Raw genomic sequence first — 20,134 nt, forward strand, 5'->3', positions numbered from 1 at the left:
GTAATTTTGACCAGAGGTGCCCAAACTTATACATGCCACTGTATATCTGGTTTATTCTATACTCTGTAACAACATTATATCACATTAAATGTAATTAGACTTGACACTGATGTACTGGGAAAAAAATAGTTTAATCCCTTCCAACGCATAGCAACCATGCCAAGTAGTTAAAATCTGCACTCCTGCATTAAAAGTGACCATACAAATTAGATAACTTTTTGACCTAATGCTGGTTTGAATGACAGCCATTCCTACTAACCACCCATCTGCATGCACATTCGGTTATCCCAGGCATGCATATGTTTTCTGTGGTGAAAGGAGAATAAGCATCCAATATGGAGATCACTTTTATGTTCACAATGTCCACTGATGAACATCTACTGATCATCCATGGTTGGCTGGGTACATTGAATTCAGATGGTTAAGGCTCAAGGTCAGTTAATTTATATTAGGTACTGAGGGTTATTGCTAAGCTGAAAAACATAAAAAACTCACCCAAGTTTTAAAGGAGTTTTCCACTATTAGTAGCTGCACTGGTGACATCATATCTGCTATTGCAGTTGGCACAAGCCCGTGAGCTTAGTGATTAGCTGCAGCGGTGTTGTGTCCTATTGACGTGATATCACTGCTGCAGCCAATGCACAGACCGGAGAAGCGATGGAAAGCCGGCAATGGACCAGGGGAGGGTGAGTGCTATCTAATTTTATTATTTTAACACAGCACTTACCAATAGAGGCCAAAAACATAAAAGCTGAAAGCTCCTTTTAATTGGAATCTGTCCATTAGTATTTGCTATGGAATCTAAGAGCATCGTGATATAGAGGCAAAGAAACTGATTCCAGCGATGTATCACTCGCTGGATTGCTTGGTGTAGTTTTGATAGACTGCCTGTTTTCTCTGCTGTAGATGTAGCAGTGGTCAGCATGCTGAGCTGTGTATAACCCCGCCCACACCTCTGATTGGCTGCTTCCTGTGTACACTGTACATTGTCAGCGGTGGAGGTGGGGTTATACAGATTAGCTGGACTTCCATGCATGTGAGACCTAGTCCTGCAGTGATAATCTCCTGCTGATAAAACACCTATTTAAATGAAACTATAGAAATATACTGAAAAAGTGACACATCCACGGAATCAGGGTCTCTGCCCTATATTATGCTGCTCTCAGATTAAATAGCAAAAATCGGCTGCCGTATTCCGTTTAAGAATTGAATAAAGATGATTAAGTTCCAGTGCAAAGGAACAATACACATCTAGAGCCAGATTTTGAGTGTGATGGAATTACCTAGCTAATGATAATTCCTTTGGATATTTACTAAACTATTCCCAAGTTTACTGTTCTTATTAATGATTTAATAGATTTTTTTGTTCCTAAAATATATCTATGTCATTTTTATTATTTCATACTTTAGCAGTGAGGTTTATTTCTCTAAACCAGAATGATAGCATACCTTGTATACAAATCCATCTGGGCAGCTGTGATCATATGTGAAGGCTTTGTAGACCACAAGGAATACTATGCACGCAAGAAAAGCCAGTGCCAGGCTTATTAAGATGGTGACCTAGAGGAAAAAGAAGCAGAATCATAAATAAAAAGGTATTCTTTCCATAAAATAAAACACCTATTCATTGCAAAAAAAATAAAAGTGATCCTAAATGGAATTATTAGGATCTCGTTAAAATATTAATTTGAAAAAACTTCAATGGGAAAGATGTTGTTTTCAAGAGTCTGCTCTGCCCCTGGGATACAAATAAGGACGCTACAGTACTGAAAGGATTACCATCGATAGGAGGGAAATTGACAGCTTCCCCTTTGTAGCGCCTAAGAATGAAGACAAGTAAACATCATTAAGACCCGAGAGCTCTTCTGATCTTCCTGGAACCTGACATCACGTTTTTCTCTGCATGGCCTTTTGATAATGCATCATGAATGAAATGACATAGTGCATCTCTAGGTTTTCGAAGGAAAAAAAAAAGCTTTTCAAGGAGATTGTACTTTCAGCACATCTTATGCGTAGAAGAATCAAGAGATTACATGCAACCCCCCACCTCCACCGAAAACGTTACAGCTACATCACTATATAATGTATTCCCAGAAGTAGTACCAAGGCTATGATTAATCGACACAAGTTGGGTTACAATAAGTTTTAATATTTGCACATGTTCACTGAACCGTACTTGCTTTTGTCAGCTTTTCTGTAGTCCAGCCACCGAGTACCCCATTAACAAAACAGTGCAGCCCCCATTTCTGCTGGATAATTTTCATGGTACAATGACGTCTATGAGCGATACTAAAACCGCTGAGTACAGGATTATAATGCATGGGTCTCTAATTTCTTTTTTTATAGAATATGGATATTTTTTTCTAAAAAAGCATGTATTTTGAGTTAAAATAATTATTGTAATTGGGTGTCATAAAAAACGTTGCACCTTTTAGCTTTTTAAGGCTGCTTGTTTCTCTGCACATTGCTGGCTGCAAAATGAAATTTAATAAGAACCCATCACTAATCTCATTCTGATGTGGCGTTTTTAATTTTTTTTTGTCCGTCTTTCACAGTGATCCTCTCATCTAGTTTATGACCAAAGACCACATCAAAGGGGAGCGGAACATTCAGGTGGTCATCAGAGATGTTCAGAAATAAAACATAAAAGAGTTACAAACTCCAGTCACAATTAGCTTACTGATGGATACTCAGTTAACTCATTCTGCAGCCAGCAATATTTTAGTTTTTTATTTTAATCGCCTGTATGGTGCCATTAATTTTCACAGCACTTTACAGACATCATCATCCTCACTGTCCCTATTGGGGCTCACAATCTAAATTCCCTAACAGGAAGTCTTTGGAGTGTAGGAAGAAACCAGAGAACCCGGAGGAAACCCACAGAGAGAGCATACAAACTCCTTGCAGATGTTGTCCATGGGGGGATTTATACCTAGGACCCCAGCGCTGCAACAGTGCCAACCACCGAGCCACTATGCTGCCCATTGTAAACAAAAAGCCTGTAATAGTAACTGATACAACTTGCAAGAATTATTAAACTGAAATGCAATTAATAAAAATTATTTTTAGCCCAAAAATAAATGCATCTAATTAAAGAAAATTCCCCCCAAAGGTGTCCATATTCTTTAAACATCTCCATTGTCGCAATCATCATAATATATGCCTTTTAGATATGTATTTTTTTTCAGTGTTTTCCTGTCCTATAGAGACAACTGTGCAAAAAATGCCTAGAGCATGTTGAATTTTGAAAAAAAAAAAGACCCCAAAAATCCACTAAAAAATGCATTGTTTGTGGTATGTCAATCTAATTCTCAACTGACTTACAGCTAACATCTGGCTGGAGCTAGAGATGAGAGAATTAAATTCTCGTGACATTTTACATTCTCCTGAATCTGAAATTTTTGAGACTTGATTCCTGGAAATTTATCAAAATAGCGTCCATCATTTTCCTGAATTCTAAAGGGCAAGAAGAAAAATACATTGCTGTTCACAACAGTACCAGGATTGCCAACTTGATTTTTTATTTTTCTGGACAGCTTATCAAAAAATCACGGACAGACAATATTTTTTTTTTCAGACACATTGGAAAACCATAATAAATCCTTATTATTATAAGTGATACCTTAGATAAAGGAGAACAAAAGAGGGAGTGTTTGGTTAAAAAAAATCTATCTTTATTTGTTATATTTAAAATATCATAAAAATGGACATAACAGTGACAACACACGGAGGGGAAAAGGGAAACTATGCACATGAGCCGGTAATTCCATCATGTATTATTAAAGGCAGGTGGGGTTCAGAGGTAGAATGTAGGAAGTCAGCTATTTGGGACTTATGCTTCAACCATAAACCACCATAAATCCAACTATAAAGTCTATTTTAACATTACTGAGAAACCTCATCAATTGCAGTATTGAGGTATTTCCCTTTTCCCCTCCGTGTGTTGTCACTGTTACGTCCATTTTTATGATATTTTAAATATAACAAATAAAGATAGAATTTTTTAACCAAACACTCCCTCTTTTGTTCTCCTTTATCTCATTGTTCATTTTGGAGTGATATATTAGCATATACATGCATTATATGACCTGTAATGGTCTAACCAAAGTTGATTCATAATGCTCCTGGGCTTTTTGATATTATTATAAGTGATCCCTGTCTACGGCACATTATTCTGATATGAAGACATCAGCTGCATTCGCCATCAACTGTAAAATGATGATCATTACAATAAAAATAATCTGTATAAGTTTCAGCCTCAAAAAAATCACAGACACCTCAAATTTATTTTACGGACAGGACAAAAAAGTGTCTTATTTTTATGGACTGTTCAGGAATCTCTGGACGGTTGGTTACCATGCACAGTCCTCTGTGCGTCCTCTTACTCATTATTTGCTACAGTGTTGTTGTTTTTTTAGTTCTTTGTTTTTTAAAAGAAAGCAAAATTAAAACCTAGGAAAAATGCTGTAAAAAGTGATATTTTTGTTAAACAAAAATTGTAAAATCACCCTTGGACTATTCTCCTTCTTCATCCACTGTAGAGTCATTCATATATTTACAACTAATATATTTCTCGGAAGTTATGGAGTAAGTTGAGCCCCATTTTAATTGATACCAAAGAAATCTATGAATAAATAGTTATGCCTATGTATCAATGCACACCACACAATATAACATATATATATATATATGTGTATATACATATATAACATATAACTTATATAGCGAATATATATAGCGAATAAAATAAGTATTGAAAACGTCACCAATTTTCTAAGTAAATATATTCCTAAAGGTGCTATTGAGATAAAATTCTCACCAGATGTCGGTAACAATTCATCCAATCCACACCGGCAAAGAAATCACCATAGATGTCCATAAATTAAGCTATGTGTCTCTTGGCTAGAGAGTAGAGAGAAGATGTTCAGGGCCGCACTGCCGAGAACTATGGCAACCTATGCGAATTCAGCCATCTAGTATAGATCACTCAGTGTGCATTGTTTATTTTGGTCGGCATTTAAACAAGCACCGACTACTTATTTATTTTTTAGTCCCCCACCGTGACTTGAACCTGTGATACTTTAAAAGCTTGTACTGTATGCTGCATTACTTCACGAATCAGTGAATCTAAGAAAGATTTAAAATTTTATATTGATTTATTTTTTGTCAAATCTGTTTTTATTACTAACTGCGAAAAAGAAACAGATGAGTATTGACAGAAATGATAACATTTAGTATTGTGAATTCAGTGTTGACAATGTGTGCAGTTTATTAAAATCTACAACCCTTGAGACGTCCATTAACTAGTAAACTAATAACCTGTTGCAAAGGAACCATTTAAATGTGCATTTAAATAGTTAAGCAGCAATCAGAACTAGCCCCTATAGCTGCAGTTAGAAGCCGAGGCTCAATATATAGTGAAGACGGCACCCATCATGTTTCTGCGCCCAGTCCACTCTATACACCCACACCAGACATAGGATTTATATGAATGTCCTAAGTCGGGAAGGGGTTAATGTATAACAATAGGTTATAATCTCTTACATTCTCTATAGTTGTGACTAAGGCCAGTCAGGATATTATTAACTCGCTAATGTCTATTAAGGGATTTAGACCTCCATATCAGAAAAGAAAACTATTTGACATTGCTATAAAAATACTGTATATTAAAAAATAAATTGACTTACTTTGGTGCTTTGTTCATTTCTTTTCCTCCCACAGGTTATTAGTCTACCAGTTAATAGACGTCTCAAGGGTTGTAGATTTTAATGGACCTTTTGAATCACACGTATTGTCAACATTGTATTCACAGTACTAAGTGTTCTCATTTCTTCTGTTAATGTTCTGCTGTTTCTTTTTTTTATAGTTAATAATAAAAAACAGATTTGACAAAAAAATTAAACATTGTAGAATTTGAAATCTTTTTAAATTTACCCATTCCAGAAGTACTGCTGTATATAGTATATTTATATTAGATTTACCGAATCCTGCCACTTGATGTATTAGGATAGAATAATGATAATGAAATAATTATTTTCACAAAACACCTTACTATTTACATAATTGTCATTGTGCAGGCACAGAAGATATGCTACAGCATCCCAGAAGGATTAGCTTTAACTAACGGACTTCTGTGACTGCAGACTTCTGAATCCTCACATCGCGCACACAGCATGCTGTCAGGATTCTCCAGTATCTGTGGCGAGAAAGGGCGGTCACGTGATCACAAGCATGCGCTTTGCATACTTCTGGACACATTCCGACTAGATATGCTCGGCTTCGCTTATTTCGCGTAACAAACACGTCTAGTCAGCACGTGACCATAAGCATGCATACTTGCAGTCACTTGTTCAGCAGCAGCACTGGAGTATCCTGGCAGTATGTGTTGTACACGCTGTGAGAATTCAGAAATCTGTAATCACATAAAGTGATTGCAGACTTTAGCCATAAGACCAGACTTTCTTTGATTCAATGGTCAATAATGACTAAGGCATCTAATGCATTTAACAGAGAGAGAAGGTTACTTTTGTCATCCCATCAGTGCCTCAAGATAAAATCAAATGATGTCAAGAGCCTGTCAGGGCAGCTGAGATATAGCAAAGGCCCCTATGGGCATTTTTTGTTTGTGCCCACTAGAACCATGCTGAATAGTACACACCAATTTTTAAAGCAATGTGTGCAATTTTAAAAAATTTAGACCAATGTGTGCCATTTTTGTTGATTTTTCATCAATTCATGCACCCTATAACACTAAACGAACTAAAGATTTCTAAAGATCTCTCTCATTGTGTCTATTCACAGCATCTTATTATTGCCTGGTCTATAGCTCTACCTCCTATTGATTATGTCACATTTTATCATCCTGTAAGAGTTGGTCTTTGAAACCATATATCCACATAGTGTAAAAGCTGCATTTTTTCTGATGCATTTTTTTGAGCAGAAAATCTATAGCATTTACCAGCTAAAACAAAGTGTTTGTGCTTTCATGAATACTCACTCATGCCCACCGTGCATTTAAAGACACAGCAGAACTGCATGTTATTTGAGTTTTTTCCACATAGAAAAAGTAAAAATACAAAATTTACACACATGGGGACATGGCCTAAAGGAAATTTATCATCAAAGTGATTAATTGCTTGAAATGGGTTGTCTGGGTATATATTGATGACCTCTTCTTAGGATAGGTCATCAATATCAGATTGATGGGGGTCTGACACCTCGTCAATTATTATTATTATTTATTATTATAGCGCCATTTATTCCATGGCACTTTACATGTGACACTCAGCTGTTATTATTTCTAGGGCCTGGATATAAATGTTGACTGGAGCTATACTAAAGAGCTCCATTCAATATATAGTGGCGGCTTCCAATAACAGCCAATCAGCCCTTATTTAACAGAATAGGAGGTAATCTGCAGTTCTCGGCAGTGGTCTCAAGATATTGAATGGAGCTGTGCTGTTCAAATCTCTTCAATGATTACATCCAACAGCTGACTGAGCTAATAACAGCTGATCGGTGGGGGTGCCGGGTGTTGGACCGCCACCGATTTGATATTGATGACCTGTCCTATGCTTGGACAACCATTTCCAGGGCATAAATATTGGGTATCTGCTGTGATCCAACAGCATTTCTGATGCATTTCCACATTAAAATATGCATATAAGGGTATGTTCCCAAGTATTATTATTATTATTATTTATTATTATTATAGCGCCATTTATTCCATGGCGCTTTACATGTGAAAAATGGGTATACATAGCAAAAACAATTACAATAATCTTGAACAAAACGTGACGGCGACTGGTAAAGGAGTAGTGAGGACCCTGCCCGCGAAGGCTCACAATCTACAAGGGATGGCTGAGGATACAGTAGGTGAGGGTAGAGCTGGTCATGGAGCGGTAAGGTGGAGCGATGGTTAGTGCAGGTTGTAGGCTTGTCGGAAGAGGTGGGTCGTCCGATTCCTTTTGAAGGTTTCCATGGTCGGCGACAGTCTGATATGTTGGGGTAGAGAGTTCCAGAGTAGGGGGGATGCATGGGAGAAATCCTGTATGCGATTGTGGGAGGAGGAGATAAGAGGGGAGTAGAGAAGGAGATCTTTGTGAAGATCTCAGGTTGCGTGTAGGTAAGTACCGGGAGACTAGGTCAGAGATATGTGGAGGAGACAGGTTGTGGATGGCTTTGTATGCCATGGTTAGGGTTTTGAACTGGATTCTCTGGGCAATGGGCAGTGAAGAGATTGACAGAGAGGAGAGGTCGGGGAATAGCGGGGGGACAGGTGGATTAGTCGGGCAGTAGAGTTTAGGATAGATTGGAGGGGTGCAAGAGTGTTGGAAGGGAGGCCACAGAGCAGGAGGTTGCAGTAGTCGAGGCAGGAGATGATGAGGGCATGCACTAGTGTTTTTGCAGATTCATGGTTGAGGAATTTGCGGATCCGGGAGATATTTTTAAGTTGGAGTCAGCAGGAAGTGGAAAAGGCTTGGATATTTGGTTTGAAGGACAGATCAGAAGCCAGGGTTACCCCAAGACAGCGAGCTTCAGGGACTGGGAAGAGTGGACAGCCATTGACGTTGATAGATATCTTAGTTGGGGGGGTTGAATGAGATGGCGGAAAGATGATGAATTCTGTTTTGTCCATGTTAAGTTTTAGAAATCTAGCAGAGAAGAAGGATTAAATAGCGGACAGACATTGTGGGATTTTGGTTAGTAGGGGTTAGTAGTAAGTATCAAAAATGCAGCAGTTATTTAGGCTGCGTATTTTAAAAAATCTCATGCACATGCTGTGAAATATATCCATAGCGCAAGTTGACTTTACTGTGCGGCTCCCCTGCTCCTTCTTTGTAATAATATCCACTGCAGTAAATACAGCTGCAGAGGACCACAGCGGAGAAAATACAATGGAATATACCTTTACATATCAGAATATTGCTGAGAATTTCACCCAACAGTGAAGTCTGCACTGAATTCATAAATAATTGACAAGCTGTGGATTTTAAAAACTGCATGGCAGGTCAATTTAGACCAGGAAAATTTACGCAATATGTACATGAGACTTTTCTTAGAACTTTACAGTGGCCATTTCTATGTTATTCCATCTAGTGATGCATTAATAGACAACTTCATGTTCCCATTCCCTCAAGTGAATGCAGCCCTATGAATGGATAAGACTGTGTAGGAGTATAACATATTGATGAGAGGTATCACAACACTCTGTTGGTTACCTCTTCCCGATATATGTTGTATTTGGGGTGCATTAGTTTGGAGCAGTCTCAGGTATTGAGCCCCTTCCATACACAGCCAATACCTTCCTCCAACAGCAGTGATTGGAGCTACTGTACAGTCTCAAGCAACAAGACATGGTATGGCCGATTCGCTCCAACCTTTTCTAACCAAATTTCTATTATATACTTAACTCCTCTTTAACTTAATAATCATACACAGGAGACTTATTCTTTGAATAAAATTGCCCACTTATTTAACAAATAATACAATAACAATAACCATTGTTAAATACCATGAAACAAAGTGGGAAGTCCTTGTAGCTACCAAAAATCTGACACACCTTAAACAATTATTTTAAATTATAACTCTCTTTACTCTCAGCCGTGAAACCTAAGCTCGAGGGCACCACACCACATTCAGTGGCAAAATTAATGCCAACAATGGGCTCCCAGGGTTCACCCCCATCTGGAGCCCCCACTAAGTGTCAGATCATCCATTATTAATTCAATACTTAATGGGCACCCTCCATCTTATTCCGCCAAACCAAATTTAACACCAACTCCAAGGACACCCCCCCACCGGCAAACCACTGCGGCCCAACTGATAAACAATGTTACACCCCTTTTATTGTATAAAATGTTTATATATATATACAGTACAGACCAAACGTTTGGACACACCTTCTCATTTAAAGATTTTTCTGTATTTTCATGACTTTGAAAATTGTACATTCACATTGAAGGCATCAAAACTATGAATTAACACATGTGGAATTATATAGTTAACAAAAAAGTGTGAAACAACTGAAAATGTGTCTTATATTCTAGGTTCTTCAAAGTAGCCACCTTTTGCTTTGATGACTGCTTTGCACACTCTTGGCATTCTCTTGATGAGCTTCAAGAGGTAGTCACCGGAAATGGTCTTCCAACAATCTTGAAGGAGTTCCCAGAGATGCTTAGCACTTGTTGGCGCTTTTGCCTTCACTCTGCGGTCCAGCTCACCCCAAACCATCTCGATTGGGTTTAGGTCTGGTGACTGTGGAGGCCAGGTCATCTGGCGTAACACCCCATCACTCTCCTTCTTGGTCAAATAGCCCTTACACAGCCTGGAGGTGTATTTGGGGTCATTGTCCTGTTGAAAAATAAATATTGGTCCAACTAAACGCAAACCGGATGGAATAGCATGCCGCTGCAAGATGCTGTGGTAGCCATGCTGGTTCAGTATGCCTTCAATTTTGAATAAATCCCCAACAGTGTCACCAGCAAAGCACCCCCATACCATCACACCTCCTCCTCCATGCTTCACGGTGGGAACCAGGCATGTAGAGTCCATCCGTTCACCTTTTCTGCGTCGCACAAAGACACGGTGGTTGGAACCAAAGATCTCAAATTTGGATTCATCAGACTAAAGCACAGATTTCCACTGGTCTAATTTCCATTCCTTATATTCTTTAGCCCAAACAAGTCTCTTCTGCTTGTTGCCTGTCCTTAGCAGTGGTTTCCTAGCAGCTATTTTACCATGAAGGCCTGCTGCACAAAGTCTCCTCTTAACAGTTGTTGTAGAGATGTGTCTGCTGCTAGAACTCTGTGTGGCATTGACCTGGTCTCTAATCTGAGCTGCTGTTAACCTGCAATTTCTGAGGCTGGTGACTCGGATAAACTTATCCTCAGAAGCAGAGGTGACTCTTGGTCTTCTTTTCCTGGGGCGGTCCTCATGTGAGCCAGTTTCTTTGTAGCACTTGATGGTTTTTGCAACTGCACTTGGGGACACATTCAAAGTTTGCCCAATTTTTCGGACTGACTGACCTTCATTTCTTAAAGTAATGATGGCCACTTGTTTTTCTTTACTTCGCTGCTTTTTTCTTGCCATAATACAAATTCTAACAGTCTATTCAATAGGACTATCAGCTGTGTATCCACCTGACTTCTCCACAACACAACTGATGGTTCCAACCCCATTTATAAGGCAAGAAATCCCACTTATCAAACCTGACATGGCACACCTGTGAAGTGAAAACCATTTCCGGTGACTACCTCTTGAAGCTCATCAAGAGAATGCCAAGAGTGTGCAAAGCAGTCATCAAAGCAAGAGGTGGCTACTTTGAAGAACCTAGAATATAAGACATATTTTCAGTTGTTTCACACTTTTTTGTTAAGTATATAATTCCACATGTGTTAATTCATAGTTTTGATGCCTTCAGTGCGAATGTACAATTTTCATAGTCATGAAAATACAGAAAAATCTTTAAATGAGAAGGTGTGTCCAAACTTTTGGTCTGTACTATAAATATAGATAGATAGATAGATAGATATTATTTAATGCAAAAAACAATCTCCTCGCAAATAAGAGTGGGCGGGTGGAACTCTTCACAATAATGGGGTGCCCTGAAATGGCCCCTTTCCCGCATTTTTTCTTATATATCCGTCCCACTAATTCCTCCCCTTTAATTTTAAATTCAAACCCCACAACCAATCCCATTATTTTGCTATCGGCCCAGCCCCATCATGTGGGGTCTCCACTAAACATGTTTAGTTCCGCCCCCTTTCTTTTAAGTTGTTCAATCGTGGGGGGATTCCACTCAGTTCTCCATAGTAACCAGGAGCTTACTGGAGGCTACATTGCCACCATCTTAGTACTCATTTGAAGTCCAACTCTATGTCTGGGCTTCATATGAAATTACTAATTTCACTGTATACTGCAGTACTGAATTATTTCAGTATATAATACAAGAAATCAAATGATGACAGGTTCAGGTCCACTATGGGAACTACAAAATATTAAGATAAAAAACATTACATATATTCAATACGTCTGCGTCTGTATAAGTTCAATAAAGCAAAATATAAAGTGATACAACCCATAAAGTAAAGTCTTAAAGAAATTAAATCATAATGCCAGAATTGCCATGTTTCAGACTAAAAAGTGATGAAATTGTCGCATGAACACAAAATTGTACCAATTAAAACTACAACTCACCATGCAAAAATCAAACCTTGAAATAACTATATTGATGGAAAAATAATAGTTATCAGCCTCATAACTCCTAGAACTACGTAATGTGCCGGCCCTATGTTATTCCTCTTGCAGATGTATTAATAAACTGACAATTTGGTGTTACCATTTCTTGTCAGTAGGGTGCATCTCTAAGGACTCATGCAGACAAGCAAATGAGGAGGCTTAGGAGCACCCATGGTCAAGAGTTCGGTGCACCATTATGTCTCCTAATTTGTATATGAATTAAAAGTTAATTTCTCAAGCACTGTACCAGTATCAGGTACAGTGCTAGCATCGTTGTTATAGGGGCTAAGACCCATACAACACCGTTGTTTCAGATGCTGCACATCTCGTATCTTAATGATATGGTGTGATATATGGGGTACAAAGATAGTGGGGCCATTCTTCCTCAATGGAAACCTCAATGCCACTGGATATCTGAAATTGCTACATGATGATGTGTTGCCCTCTTTATGTACTGAAGATGGCACGTTCCCTGTGTTTTTCCAACAAGATTGTGCACCACCACATTATGGGTGTCAGGTCCGAGCATTCCTACATGAACAGTTTCCTGGAAAGTGGATTGGTCGTCGTGGGCCAGTTGAATGGCCACCAAGGTCTCCCGATCTGACCCCCTTAGACTTTTGTCTTTGGGGTCATCTGAAGGCAATCGTCTACAACCCCTGGCAAAAATTATGGAATCACCGGGCTCAGAGGATGTTCATTCAGTTGTTTAATGTTGTTGAAAAAAAGCAGATCACAGACATGGCACAAAACTAAAGTCATTTCAAATGGCAACTTTAGGGCTTTAAGAAACACTAAAAGAAATCAAGATAAAAAATGTGGCACTCAGTAAGGGTAATTATTTCATGCCAAGCAGAGGTAAAAAATTATGGAATCACTCAATTCTGAGGAAAAAATTATGGGTTGTATGCTGTGAAGATACAAGATGTGCCGCATCTGAAACAACAGATACTGGAAGCCTGTGCTAGCATTTCTTCTGCGTTGTTGCTATCAGTGTGTCAAGAGTGGGAGAAGAGGGTTGCATTGACAATCCAACACAATGGGCAGCACTTTGAACACATTTTATAAGTGGTCATAAACTTGTAAAAAACTCATGAAAGAATAAAGTTACGTTAAAACCAAGCACACCATTGTTTTTCTTATGAAATTCTCAATAGGTTTTATGTGTCACATGACCCTCTTCCCATTGAAAAAAATAAAGTTGGATCCAAAATGGCCGACTTCAAAATGGCCGCTATGGTCACCACTCATCTGGAAAAGTTTTCCCCCTCCCATATAGTAATGTGCCACAAACAGGAAGTTGATATCACCAACCATTCCCATTTAATTTAGGTGTATCCATATAAATGGCCCACCCTGTATATTTAAAATGCATTTTAATGATGATGGACTCCCTTTAAAGAATGGCCTTATAACTCTAATATCAAAAACACTGAAAAAAATTAAATATATTTCAAATTTTTGCAGCCCATTGGTGGTGACATGCAATTTTGACCAGGACTACATAAATCTGCACATTTGGGAGTTGTTTTTTCTTAAAATGTACTGCCTGTTACTGTTAAAGATGAACTGCTAAATCCAAGTGAAATTTGTACTTAATCTATTTCAAACTGACCTAGTTACTCAGTCACATGCAAGGCATTAAAATAAAAGGTGAAGATCAAGTGATTCTGATGAGAAGTTTTCTACTGGTTGATACAATCTGCCCCACTGGTTTGTCTAGAAGTCTACATATAAATTAGACATTTTTAACCTGTAGAGAAGCAGGACGCAGTCTATTCAAGTATTATCTTGTGCAACGGGAAGATGAAATTTGGAAATATCAATATATTCAAATACATGAAAAAATGAATGAAAACCTGCACGATGGTTTTGCACCTTACAGTGCAGCCAAAGGGATAAATAACTAACTGAACGGTAATTGATTGCAATGTTTTGATGAAAAGCATGTATACCATACTTACTGCTTCTAAGATCCATTATCATACAGACTTGAAATGTGTTACAGTTTGAGCTTAACAGATTTTTTTCCCGGAAACCTTATATTCAAGTATTGACCAGTATCGCCAACAACCAAAGTGGCCAACCTGTTTCTTAGGCATTCCTCACATTTATTAAAGCAGTCAAACAGTCGCAAATCATGAGCACAGCGTGACTGAAACATAACACCCGAGCACACTGAAGATCTCGCCGAAAGGGTTAACAGAACATACTCGCTCATCACTATTGCAGATCTAGCAGGTCTCTTATTGCTGAGCTCTGTATAACTCCGTCCACACCACTGATTGACAACTTTGTGTGTACACTGTACAATGGCAAATAGCTGCTAATCAGTGGTGGGGGCGGGGTTACACAGGGCAGGAGGACTACAAGGAAGTTGATACACACCTGGCCTGCATATCCCGGTTACGCATTCGTTCCCTGGGTCTGCTGCCCTCTGTTGTGCTCCACGTCAGGTTTTGCAAGTTGCTTGGTGTGGATAAATTCCATCATCTCCCTAGACCTATTTAAAGCCCATTTAGACACACACTAGTGTCTTGGGATTGAGCCTCTATGTTTAGTGTGCTGCACCTTCTGTGCATACTGTACCTTTACTTGTTGCCATCCCTGCTGGGTTCCACTTCATCGGTCTTGCTGCTCCTGAGAGTTCTGAGTGGCCAAGTCATTGCTGCCCACCTGCCTTCCTGCTTGTTGCATCAACACCAAAGGTCTGTGTGCCTACCTACCACTAGTGATAATCTCCTGCTGATAAAACATTGATTTTATTGAAACTACAGCAAGCAGCCCAGTAAGTGTCGCATCACTAGAATCAGGGTCTCTGCCTCTATATCATGCTGCTCTCAGATTAAATAGCAAAAACCTGCTGACAGAATCCCTTTAAAATGGAATGTTAACCCCTTCACAATATTTGTCGTACCTTTACATCATGGTCGAGAAGGGGTTCCCACAAAAAGACATAAATTTAAGTCATGTCGGTCATTCGGGCACAGGAGGTGTGCCCGCACGATTGCCGCCGAGAGATCGGCGTAAGTTATTGCCAAACTCCGATCGCGATCGCAGCATTTAGAACGATGAAAGAGGCAGCCTTTCCCAAGCGATCAGCACCCCCACATCATTGCGAGGGCCTGATAGTTGCCATGGCAGCCTAAGGGCTTCATGACAATTTCTGAGTTTACCAGCTACGGAGGCCTGTTTAAACCATATCCAGAACATGGTCTAAGAGGCTTCTGTCACAGTGAGGGTACATTCATACTAGTGTATAAAAAATCGGTCCCGTTCTCATCCAGAAAAGTAGGATAATTTTTTCTCACTTGTCATCCGTGTTCTGTCCGTATAAAATCTTTTTTTTTACTCAGCAGTTATTAACCTTTTACAGGTCCATTTACAGTTTCCTATGCTACAGAATTGTAATGGATCCGTAAAAATCAGATCCATACTGATGGTCCGTATGACATCCGATTTTTTTTTTCTCACACCCATCAGATTTCGGAGTGAAATCAAAGCATACTGCAATTTTTTTCCCATGCCGAGTAAAGCAGAGAAAAAAATATGCAGATCTGCACTGCCTCACTGAATAACATTGGTCCGAGTGAAATCTGATTTTTTTTTCTCTCATTGCACTCGTCCGATTTATACGCTAGTTTGAGTGAAGCCTAATACTGACATGTATAATGCATTGCAATGCTGGTGTGATCAGAGTAATAAAAGTTACAGTGCCATAGAGGGACTAAGTAAAAAAGAAAAGTTTAAAACAATAGTAAAAATATTAAAAAGAAAATAAAATAAACAAGGGATAGGTCGATATTTTGGCCAAAATACACAAGCTCGCAACCCATGTTAAGAGTCCTCATACTTGCAAGTCCTAAAACTAAATTAAAAAACAGCTCACAAAGGACATGAATCCAAGAAAAGTCACAAATCTGTGTCACTGGCGTCCTATGCAAGCTTCATCTGTGTGCATTTTTAATACTAGGCAACCACCCCCTCTATGAATTTATACATCTGTGAGTGGTTGCTCCATCAGTATTTTGCACCTGTGCTGCCCCCGCCTTTATCATGGAGGTCTGCTGCATCCTGCTAGTGTATTGGTAATCTGACCTGTAGTTGGTAAAGCTGTTTTTTGTGATTTTTCTTGAATTCATGTCCTTTGTGAGCCGTTTTTGAATTAAGTGTTAGAACTCACAAGTATAAGGACCCTTGACGTGGGTTGCGAGCTTGCGTATTTTGGCCAAAATATCGACCAATACTTTATGTATTTTATACATAATTTTTACATCTCTTTATTGCACATTTTTCCATCGTTTTGCAGGGTGCAGCCAGGCTCTTTATTGTTGGTTGGGTGATTTGAGGTATCTGTCATGTGGATTGCACTTATATAGTGCTAGGCAGCCTGCCTGATTTAACAGTATGGGAGTCATCAATAGGCTGTAAGCCACAAACTGTGCATCACACATATCTGTGTGACTGGCGCCGTATGCAAGCTTCATCTCTGTGTATTTTTAATACTAGGCAACCACCCCCTCCATGAATTGACACATTTGTGAGTGGTTGCTCCATCAGTATTTTGCATCTGTGCTGTCCCTGCCTTTATCATGGGGGTCTGCTGCATCTTGCTAGTGTATTGGTAATCTGAGCCCCACAGTGTGCCTAAACCACGTTTAGCATCCACATGATTGGCATTTCTGTAGCGATGAGAGCCTGCTTAATTTATGGGAGCATGTCTTCAGAAGCACGAGCTGGGAATAATGTATGGGCGCTACAATATACTGGGCACTACAATGTATGGGCACTACACTGGCAGATTTGTAATATTAACTAGGCAACATTCACTGCTGCTTGTTTCTTGAAAACACCATGGAGTCAAAATCGTCACTACACCAGCAGATAAATTCCCAGAGGGGTGTAATTTCCAAAATGGGGTCATTTGAGAGGGGATTCTGCTCTTCTGACACTTAAGGGTCTGTCTATAGAATCCGCAACCTATTCTACAATAATTTGTTTTCCAAGAGTCAAAGAGCGCTCCTTCCTTCCCGAGTCTCACCGTGTGGCTAAGCAGTACTGTAAAGCCACATATGGGGTATTGCCACGTTAATCAGAAATTGTGTGACAAATTTTGGTGCAATTTTTACACATTTTCCCTTGTGAAAATGTAAAATTCGGGGCTAAAATAATTTTTGGGGGGTAAAAATGTAATTATTTTTTCTTCACTGCCCATTGGTATAAAATTCTGTGACACACTCATGGTGTCAATATGATCACTGCACCCTTAGATGAATTCATTGAGAGGTGTAGTTTGTAAAATGGGGTCACTTGTGGGGAGTTCTGCTGTTTTTGCACCTCAAGTGCTCTTCCAGTGGGTCATGGCACCCGCAAACCATAACAACAAAATCTGTACTATAATGTGGCACTTCTTCTCTTCTGAGCTTTCCTTTGTGTCTGAAAAGTAGTTTCCGATTAAACGTAGGGTATTGGCGCACGCAGGAAAAATTGCACAATAATCTGTGCAGTCTCTTTTTTGCTATTAGCCCTTATAAAAATGAAAAACTTGGGACTAAAACAACACTTTAGTAATAAAAATGTAATTATTTTTTTTCACTGCCCAATGATAAAAATTTCTGTGAGGCATATGTTGTGTGACTATGTTCACTGCACCCCTAGATAAATTCATTGTGTAGTTTGTAAAATGGGGTCACTTATGGAGGGTTCCGCTGTTCTGGCACATCGGTGCTCTGCCGATATGATATAAGGTGACGGTGCTTCTTCACTTGTGAGCTTTGCGCTGTGCCCCAAAAGTAGTTTTTGACCACATATGTGGATTTGTCCGCAGTCAACAAATTGTACTGTTCATTTTCTCCTATTATCCCTTTTGAAAATTAAAAACTTGGGGCTAAGACAATATTTTAGTGCAAAAATGGTAATTTTCCATTTATTCAGCCTAATGTTATACAATTCTGTGAATCGCCTGAAGGTTAAAAATACTCAGTACTCACCTAAATGAATTCCTCGAGAGGTGTAGTTTCTAATCTGGGGTCACTTGTGGGGGTTTCTGCTGTTTTGGCAAGTCAGGGGCTCTTTAAATGTGACATGGCATCTGCAATCTATTCCAGGCAAAATTGAGCTCCAGAATTCAGTTGGCACTTCTTACCTTCCTAACCTGCCTGGTGCCCAAACAATAGTTTTTCACCACATATGGGGTATCGGTGTACTCAGTAGAAATTGCACAACAAATTGTACAGTTCATTTTCTCCTGTTTCCCTTGTGAAAATGAAACGTTTGGGGCAAAACCAACTTTTTTGCTGGAAAAATTTATTTTTTCATGGCTCAAAGTTATAAAATTCTGTGAAGCAGCTGTGCGTTTAAGATGCTCACTACACATTTAGATAAGTTGCTTGAGGGGCGTCATTTCGAAAATAGAGTCACTTGTGGGGGGTTTCCACTGTTTAGGCACATCAGGGGCTTTGCAAACACGACATGGCGTAAATCGATTCCAGCCAATTTTGCATTCCGAAAGTCAAATGGTGCCCCTTTCCTTCCGAGCCCTGCTGTGTGCCTAATCAGTAGTTTTCCACCACATATGGGATATCGGTGTACTCAGGAGAAATTGCACAACAAATTGTATGGCCATTTTCTCCTGTTACCCTTGTTAAAATGCAAAATTTGGGGCTAAATCAACATTTTTGTGAGGAAAAAGTAAAATTTTAATTTTTCTTTCCTTATTGCTTTCATTCCTGTGAAGTACCTGAAGGGTTAATAAACTTATTGAATGAGGTTTTGAGCACTTTGAGGGATGCTGTTTTTAGGATGGTGTCATTTTTGAGTATTTTCTGTCACACAGGCCCCTCAAACTCAATTCAAATGTGATGTGGTCCTTAAAAAAATTGGTTTTGTAAATTTGGTTGGAAAATTGGGAAATTGCTGATTAACTTTTAACCCTTCTAACTTCCTAACAAAATTATGTTTCAAAAATGATGGTGATGTAAAGTAGACATGTGGTAAATTTTATTTAAATAATATGTTGCGTGATACTATGTGGCTTAAAGGCTTAAAAATAAAATTTTGAAATTTTCAACATTTTCACCAAACTTCCAATATTTCCACGAATAAACACAAAATATGTTGGCCTAAATTCTCCAATAACATGAAGTACAAAGTGTTGCGAAAAAAAATCTGAGAATCACTGGGGTACATTGAAGCATTCCAGAGTTTTTACTGCATAAAGAGACTCTGGTCAGAATGGAAAAATTTGGCCTGTATAATACTTCTGCTGAGATATTTTGCTGAGAGGACTGGTTTTATGGGAGGATTCTTCTGTATAATGGTTCTATATAGAGGCATCCTGCAGCAGAAGGATTGGTCCTAGGGGAGGAGTCTTCTATATAGGGGTACTGTTCAGAGGCACCCTGCAGCAGAAGGACTGGTCCTAGGGGAGAAGCCTTCTATACTGTTCAGAGGCATCCTGCAGCAGAAGGACTGATCATAGGGGAGGAGCCTTCTATATAAGGGTACTGTTCAGAGGCATCCTGCAGCAGAAGGACTGGTCCTAGGGGAGAAGCCTTCTATATAAGGGCACTGTTCAGGGGCATCCTGCAGCAGAAGGACTGATCCTAGGGGAAGAGTCTTCTATATAAGGGTACTGTTCAGCGGCATCCTGCAGCAGAAGGACTGGTCCTAGGGGAGGCGCCTTCTATATAAGCGTACTGTTCAGAGGCATTCTGCAGCAGAAGGACAGGTCCTAGGGGAGGGGCCCTCTATATAGGGGTACTGTTCAGAGGCATCCTGCAGCAGAAGGACTGGTCCTAGGGGAGAAGCCTTCTATAATGTTCAGAGGCATCCTGCAGTAGAAGGACTGGTCCTAGGGGAGGAGCCTTCTATATAAGGGTACTGTTCAGAGGCA

General features: G+C 39.3%; 1 protein-coding gene across 1 annotated transcript in view; it reads right to left on the bottom strand.

The window, feature by feature from the left end:
• NSG2 (neuronal vesicle trafficking associated 2) overlaps window positions 1–20,134 on the bottom strand; it is a 191,885-nt gene that overhangs the window by 10,015 nt on the left and 161,736 nt on the right. The window contains exon 4 of the mRNA XM_073651298.1: window positions 1,450–1,560. Within this exon, the coding sequence (XP_073507399.1) occupies window positions 1,450–1,560 (111 nt within the window). The remainder of the gene's footprint in view (window positions 1–1,449; window positions 1,561–20,134) is intronic.

The sequence above is a fragment of the Phyllobates terribilis genome, unplaced genomic scaffold, assembly GCF_046119375.1.
Source record: "Phyllobates terribilis strain yellow unplaced genomic scaffold, ASM4611937v1 Scaffold_11__3_contigs__length_659146591, whole genome shotgun sequence".
Taxonomy (NCBI): Eukaryota; Metazoa; Chordata; class Amphibia; order Anura; family Dendrobatidae; genus Phyllobates; species Phyllobates terribilis.